General features: G+C 27.4%; 1 protein-coding gene across 1 annotated transcript in view; it reads left to right on the top strand.

Annotated features, from left to right (window-relative positions):
* The window catches only part of LOC100214939 (protein SpAN), a 57,219-nt gene extending 38,294 nt beyond the window's left edge, over positions 1-18,925 (top strand). Inside the window, exons 6-11 of the mRNA XM_065818320.1 lie at positions 1,200-1,356; positions 1,794-1,867; positions 1,958-2,120; positions 10,154-10,304; positions 10,459-10,505; positions 18,788-18,925. Coding sequence (XP_065674392.1) covers positions 1,200-1,356; positions 1,794-1,867; positions 1,958-2,120; positions 10,154-10,304; positions 10,459-10,505; positions 18,788-18,815 — 620 coding nt within the window. The 3' untranslated portion in view covers positions 18,816-18,925. The remainder of the gene's footprint in view (positions 1-1,199; positions 1,357-1,793; positions 1,868-1,957; positions 2,121-10,153; positions 10,305-10,458; positions 10,506-18,787) is intronic.
* Positions 18,926-22,193: the final 3,268 nt, after the last annotated feature.

Below are 22,193 nucleotides of genomic sequence, written 5' to 3'. Positions count from 1 at the left end.
TACTTCTCCCCAGAATAAGGCAGAGTTTTTTGCAAAAAAATCTATTTCTAATTCAACTCTTGAATCTAATGGCCACACTCTTCCTGCCAGTTAAACAGATTAACCCATTGTTAAACATTAAAATCACTATGGCTTCTAACGCTAAAGTTAATTCTCAATTGAACACTTCTACAGTTAGTGCTCCAGACAAGATTTACATCGTAGTCTTAAAAAAGTGTTCTTCAGAATTCTTTTCAATTTTTGCTAAACTTTCAAAAAGGGCTAGATAAGTGGTTCCAATTTTACAAAACTCTAGAAAATACTTTGACCTCTCCAACTATACTACGATTAGTCTTCACTCTGTTATTAGTTTCTTTATATAAAGTTTTTGAGATTAATAAATTATTTCTTTTTAACTGCGGAATTAAAGTTATTCTTGAAGGCCTACACTCCACTTTATTTCAAGTAACTATAAGGGTACCACAAAGTCTTTGTTCCTGTTATGTCTCTTATCTACAATAACAATCTTCATGAAAATTTTACATCTAAAATGCCTCTATTAGCTTGCAGTGATTAGCTTGCAGTGGCTTGTGGATTTAAATTTTTTAAGGCAACATAACTCATTTATTTACTACAAAAAAGTACTGCAATATTGTTGGCATTCCTATATTGACGAATAACAACCCTCATACTCTCAGACAAAGTCTAAAAGTACAATGTAAATGTTGTTAGGCCTGCTTTATCTGCCAAGCTTGAACCACTTAATTGTGGTTATAACCCTCTCTCAACTCTATAACTCCAAATCACGAACCTTGATGAACAAGGCTGCTGCGCAGAGAAACAAGTTGAGCACGGTACTACCAGAGACGTGGTGGGGATCGAACTCGGAACCTCTGGCTTATAAAGCGAGCGCTCTACCACGACACCACTACCGCATATATCGCATATATATATGTATTAATGTTGTTCACCTCCCCAGGTCAAGAGAGCGGCTACAGTCAAGGAGGTTACTTAATTGCGGTAACAACTCTTTTTTAACTCTTTAACTTAAAACACAAACCCTGAAGAACTTCTCCCTTATGAAGCGATAAATATATATATATATATATATATATATATATATATACACACACATGTATGTGTGTATATGTGTGTTGTTTATGTGTAATGTTTTGCATGTATGTGTGTGTGTTTTACTGTATAGTTATTTGTTTTTTCAGATGGTAAAATGGAACGTGCAATAAATGAAGCAATGAGAGAAATTAGTAGTGTCAGTTGCATCAGATTTATTAAACGAAAGAATGATGGTTCCTCTGATGATAATGTGGGTGTCAATGGGCTTCCAGAGTCTTACTTAAACTTTATCCAAGGAAAAGGGTATTTGATTTTTTTTTAAATTATTCAGTAAAGTTTATCTCTTTAAAGTAAAACTTATTTATTAAAGGTTACTTTATAAAATTCAATTGATAGATATTTTTTAAAGTTAATATAGAAATAATGCAGTAAAGAGTTTAGCAGTTACTCCTTATTCTATTTCTTGCTTTTTAGATTAAAAGTTTATTGAGTTAAAAAAGTTGTGCATTAATGTGTATAATAAATTGATCAAAGTAATAGCTTAGTTAAAATTACGAGTTATTTTCGCATTTAAAGTTTGAACTCAACCTATGTTTGCCAATATAAATCTAACTAAACTCATTAGTCATTAGAAAGTGAACTTTTATGATTTTATGGCTCCTCAGTTTTTTTTTGTTTTTTAAATTTAGCTGATGTTTTTGCAGAAACATATAAAAATTTATTTCATGTTTATTTATTAGTTGCTATTCCCCTGTTGGAAACCAAGAAAATGGAGGTCAAGATATTTCTATTGATTTAGATTGCAGTTATAAAGGTTTTTATTTCAATTGTTAAAGATATTTATAAAAATATAATTTTTATTTTATAAAAGTGGTTAAATTAAAATTATTTATATTGACTTTAGGTACAGTGATGCACGAAATTTTACATGCGCTTGGTTTTTATCATGAACAATCAAGGCTGGACAGAGATGATTATGTTAAAATAAACTTTGAAAATGTGATAGAAAAAATGGAGGATAACTTCAAAAAATATGAAGTTGGCACAGCAGACACTCAAGGATTCAAGTATAACTTTAAAATTTAATTTATTTGTTTAAGGTACAAGTTAAAAAAAAGAAAGCAAATACTTAATAGGCTAGTATTTGTATTTAGAAATCCTTTGAATTCAAAACTGTTATAAAACTCTTTTTTTGTATTAATGATAACAAAAACCGAAATCAGAAGAAACAATGTTTTTAATAATGATGATGCTGATGATAATGATGATGATCAAGTCATCAGTGTTTCACTTGATTTAGAAACACACTGTAGATATTCCAGTTTGATGTGCAAATGGATTTTCTCTTGCTCAACTAAAGGTTTTTCCATTCTTGTTTGTGGCTGCCAGTCTTTCTTAACATAATGGTTTTCTTGGTCATGTGTATGTGTAGGTGTAACTAGACTGGTTACACTAAATTGGTTCTATATAAAAATTGTGTTCCAAATTTGTTTTATAAATTCTTTATATAACCAAATTAGTTCTATAAGAAAATTGGCTCTATAAGAAAATGCACCATCTTTAAATCAACACAAGTTATCCATTTATGATCATGACAAAGTATACAAATTAAAATGGAAATTTGTATGACTCATTGTGGGATGAAATCTATTTAAAAACATACATTAACTAACATTTGTTAAAATAATTGCATCCCCCCACCTCCCCTCTTCTACTAGTTGCTGGATATTATCAAAGGTTATTTTCCACATATTAAAATATTGAATAACTGCTATACTTAAAGAATGTTATTATTTTATTGTATTTCACTATATTAATTTACTATAATAAGTATATTGATGAAATTAAAAAAGTAGTATAATAAAATTAATAAAAGGATATAAAAATCATAAAAATTGACCCTAAAATAAGCACAACAGCCAGAATAATCAAAACTTTTGATATCCGAAGTGCATTCACTTATCCTAAAATCCTGTTTTGTTGTATAATATGACTATATTTAAATGTTTTTTATTTTTGCTAACATTTCGTGTATTCTGGCCCGCTGTGAGTTACAATAGTTTTTTTATTTTTATTAAGTTCAAAAAACAGTTAAAATTTTTAAATCAAATTTTTTACCATATGTTTAATAAGCCACCATTTAAATTTACTTTTTTTTTGTGAGTGGCTCACTGAGAATTTATATGAACACACTAACTCGATTATGCTTATATTTACCTCACATTTATGTAAGGCAAATATAAGCATAGTTCCGCAAAATTTATACAATTTAGAGTTATGATAACTTTAGAAAATCACTTGAAGTTTCTTAATTATTTGTGTATTTGCTCAAATATTAGGAAAAATTATTTTGCAAAATCCTAATTTTAATTTATTGTCAAAGTGCATACTTTTAGAATAAAAATATAAATTAAAAGAATGTCTTAATTTTCAAAATATAAAAGAACTGTTTATTAGTTTCAATATATATATATATATATATATATATATATATATATATATATATATATATATATATATATATATATATATATATATATATATATATATATATATATATATATATATATATATGTATATATATATATATATATGTATATATATATATATATGTATATATATATATATATATATATATTTATATATATATATATATATATATATAAATATATATATATATATATATATATATAATATATATATATATATATATATATATATATATATATATATATGTATATATATATATATATATATATATATATATATATATATATATATATATATATATATATATATATATTAGTAGAAAATCACTCAAAAAAACTGTTTATTAGTTTCAATATATATATATATATATATATATATATATATATATATATATATATATATATATATATATATATATATATATATATATTGAAACCAATAAATATATATTTGTGCGGCCGTGGCGCAGTGGTTACAGCGCTTGCTTTATAAGCAGGAGATCGAGGTTTGAAACGAGCTCTGGACAAATTTTTGGGTCACGGTATGGAAGGAGGCGTAAACTTCCCTGGTAAATGCACTTCCGCGGTGCTCTGTGACAAGACCGTTAGGACTTCTTGGGGGCACTTAAAATAAAAATTGAAAAAATATATATATATATATATATATATATATATATATATATATATATATATATAAATATACATATATATATATATATATATATATATATATATATATATATATATATATATATATATAAATATACTATATATATATATATATATATATATATATATATATATATATATATATATATATATATATATATATATATATATATATATTAGTAGAAAATCACTTAACAATGTATTATAAAGATTGAACTCAGAAGAAAGATTCTGACTTATCACATTTCTCTTGTTCTGCTCTGGCTTTTAGCCAGAATGAAATCATATCTCTTCACTATACCATAAACCTTTCTAGATGTGAATTTTACAGGATGTCTGCCAGATCAGGAAAAACAGGGAAAAGTCAGAAAAATCAGATATCTGCAATAAAATCTCAGAAATATTAGGGAAATTGCGTTAAATTTTAGAAAAATCAGGGAGAAATTTGGGAAAATGGCTCTTCTAAATTTACCTAACTTATGTAAGTTGTATATTGTACATTTAATATAAAATTTTATTCAATAGATAGCCTTATGAACTTCTCTTGGTATTTTAAATGTGGGTTGTATTAATGTTTATATTTTTGCAATTGAAGAGCATTTTTTTTTTTAAATCAAAGTCGAATTTTTCTAAGGTTGAATTTGAGTAATTTTAAATTAAATCAAGGAAATCAGGTAGTGAATCAGAGAAATATCAGAGAAAAATCAGGGATATACATCTTGAAGTATTAACAGACACCCTGTCTTACAGCTCTTTTTATTGTTTAGCATATCAGTAAAAAATTATTTAGAACTAGTTTGAATAGCTTGTTATAACTCATTTAAGAAAATGAAAACTGAAGTGTGAAAAGTCTTTAACCTAGTTGGTTCGAACATCAGCTTTAAAGTTCAAGGGCATAGCTGCCTTAACTTTGAATATAGTTCTAGTCTATATAAATGATATAATATGCCAAAGTGAACAAAACACTATATAAATTGTACATTAGAAAAGCTTTTTTAATTCAACAGCTAAACCATGTCTACAACAGTGGTAGAACTTGTAATGTCAAGAACAGCTTCTAACCTTTTAAAAATCTAGGTCATTAATCAGGTTTCAATCTTCCGTAGTCATTAAATTAGCTGTTGTTGTTGCAACTGTAGCTTTTTCAAAAAATCTTTTAAAAGGGAATTATTATTTATATAATATTTTGAAACTTTTTTTAAAAATTAACAAACTGAAACTGATTGATTTATAAATACAAATATTAAAGCAAACAGACCCAAGGAGGACCCTAATACTTGGCCTAACTGCCAACATCTTTTTAATCCAATCTTGGATCTTTGGTCCTATAAATATTTTTTTCCAGAACAGGGACCCAAAATAAGTAAAATACATTCAAATAACAATAAGTTAAAAATAAGGTTAAACAAAAAAGTTAAGAGTATTTTAAATTACAGTTATTTAAGTATGAAGTCTTGGTCAAATGAATAGAGATAAGCAGTTGACATTATTTATTTTTACATACAGTTTTTTTTAACCAATTTTTTTACCTACAATACTTTTACTTACAATATTTTTACCTACAAAATATTGTAAGTAAAAGTATTGTAGGTAATTATTTACCTACAATACTTTTACTTACAATATATTTGTGAAGTGTTACTGTAAATGTCTAATAATACTAGTTAATTAAATGCATTACTTTAAAACATGAGTGAAAGAAACCGGGGCTAGTTGCTAGTTGTTTATAGGATGTTTTTTAAGTTATTATTTCAAAATATTTTATATTATACTATAGAACTATATATATACTATTATAACTATAAGAACCTTAGCTGAAAAAAGTTATAAAATAAAAACAAACAAAAATTATTAAAATTTTCTTTTAGATATAAATTTCTAACTTGCATTTTTTAAGTTTTTTGTTTGGTTTTACTGAAAACTAAAATTTGGTTTTACTGAAAACAAAATACAAATAACAGGAGATATAATTTTTTTTAACACAAAAAGCTAAAAATAAAAAACTATTAAAGGAAATAATTATATATTTTGATTAGTTTGATGCAACATACCTATGGTATGTTGCATCAAACTTGTAAAGTTAAATTTAGTCACAATATAACTGAGGGTTTGATGGATTTTACACACTTTTCAAAAATAATCGGATTTTATCATAATAATAGATGAATTCGTTTACAAAAATTTAAAAATTAGTCATAGCCTCAGCAAACATGTCAGGCCTACATGAAGTTTAATATAATAAATGTATTATAGATAAGTATTAGAAAGTACTTCTAAATCTATGGATATTTTCTGTATTTTTTATTTTTTTATTATAAGTATAAAGTTTATATGAAATAATATAAATTACAAAGTAAATGATAATTTTTTTGCGGATTCTGCAAGATTTATACTTTCAAATTATTGTATTTCAACTTACCCTGCTCATTGTTGCCCCAAAGCGGGGTAAGCTATTTTTACCATTTGGTGATAACTAAATCTTATATATTATTTATATAAATGCTGCATTATAATACATCACTAAGACCTATTTTATCTAAAAAAAAAATCAAAGTTATAAAGGAAATAAACATAGTTTTATAAATTGTGTTGCAACTAGTCCCAGCCTTCCATATTCAAGAAAAAAAGTCAAAAAAAAAAGAAAGAAGCATGTTTTATTTGCAAGCATTATCTCTTGTTTTTCTATATTTTTTAATGTTAAAAAAGGTAATTCACTTATTTAGTGGAAGATTAATTTGAAGATAACTGGTAGTTCCTCAGCAGAATACATTATAAAGCAACAATTTTTGTAACTTCTTTTATCAAGTTCAAGAAAAATCTGTGCAGAAATAATAAAAGCATTGCATTGTTGTTTGAATAAATTAAAGTTGATTAATTAAAGTTTGGGTATAGTATCACCTATGGTCTTCAACCTCATTTTAAAACTTTAATTAAAGATCAACGATCAAGAGTCTCTTTTTTATTTAATTAAAAAATTTTTTTTCAGTTGAATTTTTACATAAAAATTTTAAGATCATTTTATGTAAAAGTTCAATAAGAAGGATTTTTTTATAAAGAGATCAGACATTTTTTATAAAGAGATCAGACAACTTTGATAAACACAAATCTTTACATTTCCAACCATTAAAAATTGACTTTCACAATTATTTAAGTCGACTGAAAAAATTAAAATTTGGCTGCATTTGCAAACATTTTATTTATAGTAAACCATGAAATATCAATTGATGTTTCTATTTGAAGACGAACAATGACACTCTAAGTTTTTGCCACAAACTTAAAGAGTGTTGTCATTAGCAAGTTGCAGATTTCTGTGTCTTAATAAGTAAGAAAAAATCATTTATGAAAAAATAAAATAAAATTGGTTGCATTATTGAACTTTGAGACACACCAGGTTCCTTATTTTTTAAGTAATCTGAAAATGAAGAACCTAATCTTACCCTCTGTTTGCAAGCAGAAAGATGCAACAAAAGTTTAAAGCTTTTATTGAAAACCTTCCAACTTGGCAATAAGCAAATTATGAGGAATTAAATCATGTCTTTCACAAATCCATAAATATTGAACCAACAACACCTCCTTTATGCAAATTTTATTCAAATTTTATAATGTTTGGATAAAGGAGGCGTCGTTGTTTCAATATTTATGGGTTTGTTCAAAGTTTATTGATTAGTTCAAAATTTATGGATTCAAAATTTATTGGTTTGATTCATTGTTTTATTGAGCCAAGCCTTAACAAACTATTGTGTGAATTTCGGAGAGGGTACAGTGCGCAGTGTGCACTGTACCCTTTCTGAAATCCTCACAATAGTTTGTAAAGGTTGGCTCAATAAATACCAGCATTTGCTCATAACTTTCAAAGACTTTTGACAGAGCTGGCAGAATACTTTTTGGACTGATGGGTCATTTTTTTTGAAATATGAAATGACCTCAGCCTTTTTTAAAAAGGGAACTAGGATGGTTTGCGTATCTTATGATAGCAGATTCAACAGATTCCTGTACATTGCAAGGAAAAGGCCGATAAATCACATGACTATTTATAAGAGATGATGCAATGTTTTTGAAATACAAGTTGGAAATGTTTGATAGTTAAAAGTTATCTAATATAGTTTCACCATGTTTAATCAACATTATACACTCATTTGAATTTCCAGATTTGTTTGAGAGAAAAGGCTTGCATATTTTCTACAGAGATGTGGAGGAATACTTGAATAAATTTGCATCATCAAAATACATTTTCTCTGCTTTTTTATTCAAGTTTACCACATAGTTCCTTTGATTCCTATAGTGAGACAAAAATATATCTGATTTTTAAATATGTTTTTTTTTTAAATTTTGAGTGAAGCATAATTGCTTTTCTAAAATCCTTGTCATAAATGGCTTATCATAGCTTCTTAAAATTTTAGTTTTTTTGGAACGTATAGATTTAGAGATTCACAAAAGATATTGTTCGATTCTCTTATGTCATTACAAAATCTTGTTGTTTTTTTTCCTGAAAAAATATCACTTTATTAGTTTTTAAAAGACCTGTAAATCATTTTTTTTGGAGAAACTTGCAGAAGGTAGACCTGAGTTGAAAATTGTTTGGTGATTATAAATTATAGGTAAGGGGTAAATATTAAATAGACTTGTAGACTTATAGACAAATAAAAAATAAAAATTAACTAACCTACCCGAACCCCGCGTGTTTAGATGGAGAACCTGTTGTCCAAGATGTTTTTATAAAGGTTAGACTTATCAGTAATATTAAAACACATTTCTTTAAGCTTTTTTAATTGGTTTAAGTCATTTATTACATTTGGCACACTACAAGTCATTTATTACAGACTACAAGTCATTTATTACACTTGATTCTGAGTAAGTGAAATGATTCAGTTTATAATTCATATGTTGGTGTTAATAAAAACTGAAATTTTTTTACTGAAAATCAAAGCTTTGTTTTTCAAAATGTTTTGAAAAATTTGAGTGGCCGCCGTGTTACAGCTTCTGTCTTATAAGCAGTTGTTTAAAACTCTACAACTTCAGTTGTTATGGTTTTTAATTAAAAGAAATAGACTGTGTGCAGTTTAACAAGTTTTTTTGGACTATCTATACAATAGACTATTGTATAAGATGTTAATGGATATATTTTTATCAAATATATTTGTATTTACATATGTAGTTAATTTTTTTTTATGTATTAGTTAATGAAAGATGCGAAATTGAAAAAAAAATTACTTTACATGCTGCAAATTTTTGGTTAGTATTTATTCAGTTCAATTTTCAGAAATATATTCTTAGTGATTACTTATAGCCATCCTTATAAGGATGACTTGTCAAACTCAGTTATTAGTAAAGTTGGATTATTGGTATGGATCATATTACTAAGCTTAGTAATAAGATCCATACCAATATGCAATCCAACTTTACTAATAACTGAGTTTGACAAGTTTTGTCATTTATAACATAGAAAAAACCATTGAAAATGTTTAATATGGTCAGGGAAAGTCATCTGATTTTAAAAAAAAATCAGGGAATTTCATGTAATCAATCAACTACAAACCTTGCCAAGTCAATTTTCGGTCAATTAACACTTTATGAATCTTATGATCTTATTAAATGAGCTATAAGTTAGTAAGTTTGAAAAATTAAGTAACTATTCTTCAGTTTATATTACTTTTAATTCTAAAGGTTCTTCATTTTAAATCATCAAAAAAAATATTTATATATGTTTTGGAAATTCAAATATTTATTACTGGGAATTTTTTTATCTTTAATTATTGAGTCAAGCAGCTTTGTTAAAAGTTGTGTTTTGGAGTTAAAGGGCTAAAGCAAGAAGTGGTCGTCAATAAAAATTATGCAGCCACTTAATTTTAAGCATTGGTTTGCAGTTAATTTGTTTTACATTATTACTATGAAATATAAAAAATTTTAGATTTAATCATAAATTGTCTTTTTTTTTTTTTTAGCTATGATTTAGCTTCTATAATGCATTATGGAGATAATTATTTCTCAAAAAATGGCCTAAAAACAATAGAAGTCATTGGTAGAAAAGATATTACAATTGGTCAAAGAGAGTTTATTAGTGACACTGACAAACAAAAACTAAATAAATTTTATGTAAGTTTATTTCAGTATTTTGGTTAAAATATTTTTGATTACATAATATAGTTTATGATTCCATTATAATTCCAGTAGTCTTCTTATCACCACTTCTTGAAAAGTTTTAAATTTTTAAGTTGAAGTTATACATTTTTAAGTTATTTTTTTCTAGTGCACTGATTATCAAGAAGAATACAATAAAAAAAATCTTTCAAGAATGTAAGTTTTATTTCTACTTTTTAATGATTTCAAGAATGTAAGTTTTAATTATACTTTTTAATGGTTTCAAGAAGTCATAAAATATTTTTTTTGTTGGTAGTATTTATATAAACACATTAAAGTTTTTTTATTTTTTTTTTGAGATTTTAAAAAAGTAGTCTGTGGCTGTCTTGAAAGGTCATTAAGACTTAAGTCAAACAATTAGACTAACTTTTAGTTAAAACTCCTATGGAGCTCTATTGATTTTTAAAACAAAAAGAACTTTCACACCAACTGTTTTCTGAATAAAAACAAGTGAATTAAAAAAACAACATACTTTTGAATTCCTTTGATTTATACATATTTGAGCAAAAATCTTTAAGATTCTTTTGATTTATACATAGTTAATGAACATACTTTTGAATTTATTGACATGAAAACCTTCATCATAAGTTATGACAACTATTTATTATAGTTGTCATTAAATTATGACAATTATTAGTTGCAATATTTAACCTCTTATCAAGAAACATTTAATATGATTTTATAATAAAAATGATTGTACCAAACCCTACAACCCCTAATAACCCTTTTATTGGGTTATAAAAAAAATACGCATCCTTTTTTGAACAACTTATCTCTTGGGTAGTCCTCTAAAGTTCATAATTTCTCTTAAAGCTTTTGATGAAAAATAGCTGCTTTTTATATTTTAGATTGAGGAGATTTTTTTCTGATGTATTAAAAAATAGACTTTTAGCATGTTTTTTTATAACCTGAACTTTGTCTTTTACCAGCAGCTGATGAAGGTAGTTTGTTATTAAATTTCTTTATGTGTTCATCATGTATATAATAATATAGTATTACTATAAGGTATTTCTCAATAATTTAAGTAGCTTTCATATGATATATATTGCTGTATTTCTCTTAGCAATCTAAAACATTCCCAATAATGTTATTAATAATATATTATTATTATTATTATTTTTTTTGTGTGTGTGTGTGTGATAAATAGTTTTATCACTGTCAGCAAAAATAAGCATTTTGCTAGAAACTGTGTTAGAAATTTGGGTTTCAAGTTTATTGAAGTTTTTACACCAACTTATGTCGCCATCTATTTTTTAATTGGTTATTTTTACATGAATTATGTGGCTAATTCAGGGTTTAGTCATAGATTGAGAATGCCAAAAAATAAAAATGTAGATAGCAGGTACAGGGTTCCCACTCCTTAAAAACCTTATATATCCTTTAAAAAAAAAAACTCCTTAAAAGTCTTAAAAAAAGTTAAAATTTGACTGCTCTCCTTAATTTCTCCTTACTTTCTTTTTTTTTTATCATCTAGGAAATTTTATTAAAGCAAATGGATTATACTTATCTTTAGAGAAGCATATAGTTACCTCTTTGATGAGTTAAAGTCCTATATATATATATATATATATATATATATATATATATATATATATATATATATATATATATATATATATATATATATATATATATATATATATATATATATATATATATATATATATATATATATATATATATATATATATATATAAACACTGAGGCATATTCGTTTAGGCGCATCAAACTTTTTCTCTTTGTCTTAATTTTTTTCTATGAATTGTCAACTAATATGCATGCAAGTTATTATCAAAATAATTGTTGTGTTGTGGGCTAATAAAAATCACAAAAAAAATTTTTCAATGTGTCTTTATTAACATGAGAGTATGTTTGATATACAAAAGTACATTTTTTAATTGGAATATCTATATATAATCTATTATAGTACATTTTTTAATTGGAATATCTAATATATCTATAGACGCAGTCATATTTTTGACATTAAAAGATGGAAATTAGTAATGCGTATGTCCTCCATTACACTGGATCACCTCAAAAACTCTGCCTTTCATTGACTCCACTTGTCGTTGAAGTGTAGTTTGATCCAACTCGGACAATGCTTCAAGGATTTTACAATTTAACTCAGTAACAGTTTTAAATTGGTGTCCGGCTGCTTTAGCGTCATAAACTTTTCTCGATAGCATTCCCCACACGTTCTCGATAGGATTTAAGTCCGGGCTACAAGCTGGCCATTCGAGAATCGGGATGTTGTGGTCTTTAAACCATTTCATAGAATGCCTAGATGTGTGAATTGCAGCATTATCTTGCTGAAATATGGCATTATCGTCCATGTTTTCATCCATATAAGTTATGAGAACATCATCCAACATTTCTGTATACTTTATTGAGTTCATTTTAGGTAAACCACAACACAGAGTCAGAGTTTAGCAAACTGTAATCTAGCAATTTTATGGTGTTTTTTTAACATTGGTTTTTGGTGTGGTTTCTTCCACTTTATGTTTGGTGTTGTACGTAGAATATGTGCAACATGTTTATTGGTGACAGGCAATAATAATTTATCCTTTATTTGTGTTGCATTCAATTTATTTTAGGTTGCTTCAAAGCAAATTCGATTAATTTGCCAATTTGTTAATACTTTGTTGCCATTTGTTGCTTTTTTTACACTGTAATTGTCACCTTTTGCAATGTAGTTTCGTCCAACATGGTCAGATCTTCCAATTTTTTTTGCTATTTCTCGTATAGAAAGTGCTGGTGAGATTTCTGAGCCACGATATAAATTAATTTGTATTTTTCAGCATCTGTCAAATACTTTCCTTTAGGCATTTCGTAAAATGCAATAAAAATGATACTGGCAGAGCAAAAGATCAAATTGCACTAAAATTTATCAATTTATTTGTGTAAAAGTGATTAAAAATCAATAATTACCGTTATTAACCTGATTGCGTCTATAGATATATTCCAATTTAAAAATGTGCTTATATATATATATATATATATATATATGTATATCATATATCAGCCCTCTGAGTATTAGAGTAAGTTTTTTAATGGTTTTTTTTTTAAATATTAAACTAACTTCATATTAAAAAGATTGTTATATGTTTTTCACTAATTACCTTTAGATGCCTAAATATAAAAGTAGTTTCTGGAATATTTGGTTAAATAATGATAGTTACACTTTATGATTTCAGAAAGATAAAAATCCCAGCCTTGCAAGATGCAAAGTTTGTTTTAAGTCATTCTCATTAGCAGGCATGGGTATAAAGGCTCTTGATGTACATGCAAGAGGAGCAAAGCACATATAGTGATTGCCTAAAGAGGGTTATGTTGTTTTGTTCAAAGAAATTTTGCAATCAGTACTACAGAAGCCTACCTCATCAAAGAAATGTTACATTTCAGACATGCTTCAGAAGGAATCAGTTTTGAAAGCAGGATTAATTTTTTGTTTAAATATTGTTCAAAGCAAATACTCTTTTAGATCAAGTGAGAATAAGTCTAAACAATTTGCTTTGATGTTTCCAGATAGCAAAATTGCCAGCAACTTTTCATGTGGTTGAACAAAATCTGGCTATATTGTAACTCATGGTCTTGCCCCTTATTTAAAAAAAATTCTGATAAAAGATCTTAACCTGCTGGATAACTTTTTATGTCTTTTTGATGAGTCTTACAATAAAGTTGTAAAGAAAGGTCAAATGGACTTACTTATATGCATTATTGGAGTGAAGAGAAGAATACTGTTTGTACAATATATTATACTTCAGAGTTCATGGAAAAAGCTGCAACCCCAGATATTCTAAATATGTTTAAATCCTGCATGACTAGTTAAAATGCTGAAAAAATGCTTCAGGTTTCTATGGATGGCTCTAATGTAAATAAACTGTTTTTGGAAATGCTCAACAAAGAACGTCATAACCATGAATTAAGTACACTCATTGATATTGCTTGTGGTTTACATACTATCAATGGATCCTTACAAACTGGTGCTAAAGCTACAGATTGGAACTTAAAGAAGTTAACGTCTACAATGTACTAAATATTTCATTAAAGTTCATCAAGAGCAAGTGATTATAAAAGAATAGCTGAGGCAACAAGTTCAGATTTTCCTTACATATTTTGTGGAACTCAACGGGGTAAAAATAAAAGTGTTGCCAAGGAAGCCGTAGAGGTTTGGTAAAAAGTAATCTTAGTTGTTGACTACTGGAAGTCTTTACCAAAGAGTAAGCAACCTGGACTTGGTAAATCAGGGCAAAACACCAACTTCAAACATTTAAGTACTTGAGCAAATTTTTATTTTAAGAACAAATTTTTAGTTTAAAACAAAAGTTTTTGTTCCTTTAAAGTTGAAGTTTTTTGAAGAAATTAGTGGCAGTAATACATTCCTTGGTAGGTAATATTTGATCCAGATGCATGTTTATTGCTTTTTATGTAATATATTTTGTTTTATTACCAAAGTATAGAAATATTCTGGTATTTTCTTTTCATTTTATTTTTAAAATTTTTAGAAAAAATTACAGAATGTTATTTTCAATCTTGCTATTTTTTTTTCTTCTAATTTCTTTTCAAACTGATAAACCAATGACTTTTCTGGTGGTGACACTTGAAGAACTACTACGCAACTTTTATGCAAAGTTCATTCAATTAGATGTTTCTTTTAAATGACAAAACTACAACATCTTTGTTAAAAATAGATTTGTTCAATTGCGCAAACTGGCTTTCAACCAGCAAGATTGATGTTAGTTTTTCATTGAAGAATTATCTCCAGCAACTCAAGAGTAAGAGAAAGATTACTGATGTTCAAAATTGTCTTCATTTTATCGCACGGACAAGCTTAAGTTGAACATGGTTTTAGCAGCAACAAAAGTCTGATCGATGACAATATGTCCCCAGACATATTAAATAACGTGATGCTTAAGAAAGTTCAAATAAATGTCAACAGCTAAATTTTTACCCTTGTCTTTTTGATTTCCGTCTTTTTTTGGTTGTAGAACTCCCTCTTTTTCTACAGTATCAGGCAAAACATGGTGGATAAACTCAAATTTAAAACAAAAATTGATCATAAACTGAAAAAACGTAGTAAAACAATTTAACATTTTTAAGTAATTTATTATGTTGTTAACAAAATTTAAGATTTTTGAATCAAACTAAAAATCACCAAAAAAGTTTTATAACACATTTTCCTTAACAAACTACATTTTTCTTTGCACAAAACAAGGTGGACATTCAAAAAATCGACGGAAAATTCAAAAATTTTTAAAAAATAACTTTTTTTTTTCGAAAAACTTCAAAAATTAACTTAATATTTGGTAGGACCTCCTTTACTTTCAACTACTGTTTTCATTCTTTGAGGCATAGACTCAATTAATGAGTCAACAATTCTCATATCAATCTCTCGCCAGGCCTTTTCGATTTGTTCAAATAACTCCTCACTGGTCTTCACATTAGCAGAGTCAATCTTATTGTCAAGTATTTTCCAGAAATTTCTATGTGATTCAAGTCAGGGCTTTGTGCAGGTCACTCTATTACAGTGATATTCTTGTCCTTGAACCGTTGTTTTACAATTTTTAAAGTATGTTTGGGGTCATTGTCCGGTTGAAAAATCCATTTTAGGGGCGTCTCCCATTCAGCATGTGGTAACGTAACATCTTCCATTATATCTTTGTTATATATTATATTTTCCATTATATCTTGTCCTTGAACCGTTGTTTTACAATTTTTAAAGTATGTTTGGGGTCATTGTCCAGTTGAAAAACCCATTTTAGGGGCGTCTCCCATTCAGCATGTGGTAACATAACATCTTCCATTATATCTTAGTATTGTATCTTATGTTCTTTGGTCTCCAGACTCGCTTCTTGCCATCGCTTCCAAAAAGGTTATGTTTTGATTCATCACTAAAAAGCATTTTTTTCTACTGGTCTACAGTCCAATTTTAGTTTGCTTTAGCAAAAGTCTTAGCTTTCTATTTTTAAAAGAAGTTAGTGATTTCTTGGCAGTCATTCGAGAAATCAATTTTGCTTCGTTAGCTCTTTGTTGCACAGTGCGATTGAAGATTTGTAGTTCAAGTTTTTCGATTAATTTTGTGAATGAAAAAAATGTTTTTAAGCTCTTCAACAATTGTGATGTTTTTCTTGGACGTCCGCCCCGATAGTTTGTTTTATAGCAGTCACGAGATCCAAATGATTTGACAATTTTGCTTACAGTCGATTTAGCTATGTTATATTTCTACAAGTTGCAGCTTGACGTTTTCCACTTTTAAAATCTTTTATAATATTTTCACGTAAAATACTTCCTAATTTGTCTTAAGCCGTTTTAAATTTCAATTTTTTATGCGATATATCACGAGTTAAATCTATTTCTAGTTTCATTGAAAAAATAATTGGTTAGACGTTCCAAAAAATTTTTTGTTATTTTAGAGTACTGTAATAATAAAAGTGAAAACAAGAGTACGGTAAATTGAATAAAGACAATGAAATTTTATAAAATAAGCATCGTTTTGATTTGTCCACCTTGTTTTGTCCAAAGAAAAATGTAGTTAGTTAAAAAAAATGTGTTATAAATTTTTTTTGTGATTCTTAGTATGATTAAGACGTTTTAAATTTTTTTAAGAACATAAACTATTTAAAAATTAATATGCACAATTGTTTTACTATTTTTTTTTAGTTTTTGATAAACTTTTGTTCTAAATTTGAGTTAGTCCACCATGTTTTGTCCGGTACTGTATATCAACCCTGGATGATTATGATGCTGCTGCAGGTAGATTTCCAGGCAGTTTTATCCCAACTTCGTTTCTCCAAGTTTTCAATTCGGCCATAAGTTTATTTTGTTTTAACATTGAATATTTTTTTACCTGTCTTTCAATTTGTTTTGAAATTTTCTTGATGTTATCTTTTTCATCTTCTAAAGTTAGATTATATCTCACTTTGATTGTTTTTAAAATAAGCTTCGATTTTTCCAATGAGCTTTATTTGATGTTCAAGGTTAGTAAAATTTCTTTTAATTCTCCTTTTTTTATCAATAACATTTTGTTACATGTTATCAATAGGTATTCCTGAATCGTCCGTGAAAGTTAATTTTCATAATTACGCAACCTCGAATATCAACATGTACGAACAAATATAACATTTTTTAAATTCATGGAGCAGTTTTTGATGCATTTTTATAGCATTTCAAAGTTATTGTTAAAAAAACAGTATTGGTACAATTTTAAGATAAAAATTTTGCGTCACTTTTTTATTTAACTTCAAACAGCTATAAAAACAAAATAGTTTGATGAATTTCACGCTGTGGGAGGGAGAGGTATGATTTAAGGTGAAAGAATTTCACACTGTGGGAGGGAGAGGTATGATTTAAGGCGGTAAAAATCTTTGATCTCATATTTTTGAATATAAATAAAATTTGGAACACAAGTTTATAAAAATATGTCATAGACCTTATTAGATTGTAATAATTTTACATGGAAAGCGGAACAAAGATTTTTTAGTGTTAAAGAAGCTTTTGTATTAAGGACCGGAAGTTGAAGTTGATCAAGACTCGAATTTACACCCTATGCGTACGCCGAATTTAACTAGATTTAGAATTTAGGCTATATGTGTACCCCGAATTGAAATGGAAAAACTGAAAGCGAATTTAGACTTTTAAATCGAATCTAACTAAAAGCCGAATTCGGATTTTAAAAACACATTTAATCGAAAGAGATTTTTATATCGAAAGCGGACTTTTATATCGAATTTTAACTAACTTGTTATGCGTTGTTGATATTATTGACTCTGTAAGGCTCAACAATATTAATAACTCTTTAATTCGAATTTCAACTTTCTTTAATCTCTTTCAATTCTTTAACACATACTTTGACGAACAAGGCCGCTGACTGGAGAAATAGGTTGATATACATGAAACATGTATTATATTTTATAATTATTTTTCTTTTATAATTGAAAAAAATTAATAACTTTCAAATTTAACTGAAAGTTTAATAAAGTTTTATGATTGTTACTGAATTTAACTGAAAACAGAATTTCTATTTCAAAATCGGGACCGAAGTCGATGCCGAAGTCAAATTCGCCTTTCAGTAAATTTCGTAATCCGAATTTTAACAAAAATCCGCTGGTTTTTATTTTGTATATTCTAAATAACTTTAAACTTTTTTATATTCATACTGGCTACAAGTTTTAAAATATATTCAAAATAAATTTAAACTTTTTTTATGTTCATACTTGGCAAGTTTCAAAATATAATCAGTCATTAGAGGTTGTAAATAATTTTGTTGACCATCAAATTCATGTTAGGGGAATACTATTTAAAAAAAATAACTATTACTTACATCAGAAAATATATTAGCAGTTTTTGTTATAGAATTAATAAGAAAAAGTTTTGTTTGATATTAAAAAGGATTTGTTTTTTTTTCGGATGGACAGTGATGTTTTTGTTTTTGTTTTTAGGAAAGACAACATATACGCTGCTTACTAAGTAATTCAACTCGATGTTTCCTTATCTTCGCTGCTATGCCGACCTACATTTCAATAACATCAATATATCAATTGTTTTAGAATAATAGAAAAATAATAACTTCAAATTAATTTAGTTTTTTTAATTAAGCGTGAAAAAAAGTTTCACAAACATTTGGGTTGAGCATTATCAACCCAACAATATTGTAAAATTTTCACCTTTCATTTCCGCGTATGATTTTTAGTTAAGAAACAAAATAATTAGTTGATACTAGTTTAAAATTTTTTAACACAATTTAATCGGACGTACTACTGTGCTATGAATTTAAATAGGACGTACTACTGTGCTATGATTTAAACAGGATGTACTACTGTGCTATGATTTAAACAGGATGTACTACTGTGCTATGATTTAAACAGGAGGTACTACTGTGGTATGATTTAAACAGGAGGTACTACTGTGCTATGATTTAAACAGGATGTACTACTGTGCTATGATTTAAACAGGAGCTACTACTGTGCTATGATTTAAACAGGATGTACTACTGTGCTATGATTTAAACAGGAGCTACTACTGTGCTATGATTTAAACAGGTATAATAAACATTTTGTACTAAGTTGAATCGATATTTATGCTAATTCTCAAAAAGAAAAGGAATCTGTATTTAATTTTTTTAGCACCACGCTGTTTTAAAATAAATGTTGCACTTTTGTCATACTATTATTTTAATAAAACGTTGAGAAAAGTTCTTTGCTTTAGTAGTTGACCATAAGTTCAATGATATGCTAGGACATATTTAATGTTTTTAAAGTGATGCAACACAAATACTAAATTTTATACAAAAATTTATGTTATTTACAAGACAAATAAGTTAACGAAGTGAGAAACTTTCTCTTATATAGACTTGAGTATATATACTTGAAGATAAACGAAAAACTAAAAATTATAAATAAAAAAATAAGTAAAATAAAATATTCCTTTATAAATACAAGATGTGTTATATCGACCATGTATGTAGATTACAGTTGTTAATGATATAATTTTTTTAAACTCATGTTTAAATAGAGGGTAAAATGGAAGATCACTAAAAAATATCAGAAGTATATAATTAAATCTTCAGTTGTGAAAATGAGTTTTTTAAGCTTTCGTTCTAAACAATCATTTAAAAAAGTAGTTTCTTTGCAATTTAACTCATAGTTCATCAAATTTAGTAAATAAAATCCTCAATTAAATTTTTTAAAACTATTTTATTCCATAAAAACGGTCCGCGATAATCAATACAAAATTTAAGAAAGTTTGTTTGAAAAATAGGCTGCTTAATAAAATTATTTTTGCGTAAAATGTATCTACTTTTAACATTTAATGAATGCAAATTATGGAAGGAAAATCGGTGATGAATTGGATTTACATTTCAACATAAAACAAACAATATTAAAATTATTAGGCTCATATATATTAAAAACTTACATTTAAAATAAAAGAGGCTTCAGATAACTATAATGGTCTTTAAAATGTATAAGAAGTGCTACATGCTTCTGCTGACAATAAAGACGTTTAGGTTTACTTTTATTTGTACTACCCCATGCAATGTTTGCATAGTGTATATGACAATGAATAAATGAGTGATATAATTGTACTAAAGTATGTTTTTTCCATGTAAGATTTTCATCTATACAAACACCTAGAAAATTGGTTACTGTTACTTTTTTAATTTGTGTATTGTCAATAACAAGTTGAGGCATGTTAATTGGCAGTTTATGTTTTATTATAAGCGGAAGGAATCGAATCTTTTTAGTTATACAATATTTTATTTCAAACAAAATGAAGAATAAGCGTCTAATTCTAGTATAAGGTATGATCCACATCAAGAACACAAACTAACACGACTTATTTCTTTATGCATTTGTTCCATTATATACAAAAGCTTATCTTCCTAATTTAGCCGTTAGTAAGAAGAAATGTAACTTTTAACCATTGTGACCATCTCAAGTTGGATAATTGTCATCACTCAACTTGTACTATTTTCCTTGAAAAATGACTCCCTTCATACTCTACAGTTACAAAGTCATCCTTTTCCATAGCAATTGTTTTGTCATCTGAAGAAGCTTTACACCATTCAAAATCTTCACCATCGCTAAGCTTAAGAATGAATATAGTCTGAATCAGAATCTTTCATATCGTTTCTGTTTCTTGATTTTTAGCTTACTTTTCTTTTCCTTGTTTTCTTTCATTCTCTTTCATTTTCTATTTTTATTTCTTTCCCTACCTGTTGCTGTTTCTTGTTTCAGTCTTTCCAATACAATGGGCCAAGTTTCCCAGATACCATAACGGGTATTCTTTCTTTTATCTTTTTTTTGCTAACAGAGAGTCAGAAGGAATATTTTTTAAACGGAATTGATATATATGACTGTCCTGCAATTGAGGTCTCTTCATTACCTTCATTAATGGAAGACAGTAAACTTAACTTTCCCCCAATGGAGGTATCTTCATTGCCTTTAACTATAGGACACAGTACATACGATGGTAATGTGATGGCAGTATCTTCATTGCCTTCAACAATGGGAGACAATATATTTAATGGTGCTGCAATGGTCATAATTCTTTAGCCTTTAGTCATGGAAGTATCTTTTGAAAAAGTATGCTTTGGTATAATCATTGATTTAAAGACAATTGCATCCTTACCCTCATCAAAAATGGTGTCGTTATTCAAAGCCGTTTATTAAGATTTAGTATTAAGCCTTTTAAGTTCTGACTCTTTAAAGTTTTCTTCCACAACAGGAAAAGTGATATGTCAGAAGGATCTCCTTCCTAGTCAACTGTAAACTGCTCAAATAACTCCATTTTGTGTTTCCCCATACTCTCATTCAAGAAATGGAACCCCTGCTTAACCTATTTCAATTGTAAGCGACCATTCTGCATCGCTATGTCATTTTTATGTCCTGCAACCCTAAATACGGTTGAATCCCAGAGATAGAGTCTACACTTGCGGAAACCGTTGGCCAACACAGAATGATTAACATGCTTATTTCAGCAGTTTAGCGAAACTTTTTTAGTTCAAAATGGAATTATCTAAACGATTGTTACGCCACTCATTCCAATTTTCCTTTATTAAAATAATGGTGAATCTGCACCCGCTCTGGACCCCTAGATGTGCCCTATTTCTAGAAACCAATATAAACTTGTAGCCTTTTCTCGAGCTACAAATCTATATTGGTTTTTAGAAATAGGGCACAAATTCAGATCCAAACTAAATTTTGACCAGTTTCTTTAACAAATCCACACACACACACACACACACACACACACACACACACACACACACACACACACACACACACACACACACACACACACACACACACACACACAGATATATATATATATATATATATATATATA

The sequence above is a fragment of the Hydra vulgaris genome, chromosome 14, assembly GCF_038396675.1.
Source record: "Hydra vulgaris chromosome 14, alternate assembly HydraT2T_AEP".
NCBI classification, from domain to species: Eukaryota; Metazoa; Cnidaria; class Hydrozoa; order Anthoathecata; family Hydridae; genus Hydra; species Hydra vulgaris.
Note: the sequence above shows the minus strand (reverse complement) of the source record. Positions and strands in the feature narration are given on the sequence as shown.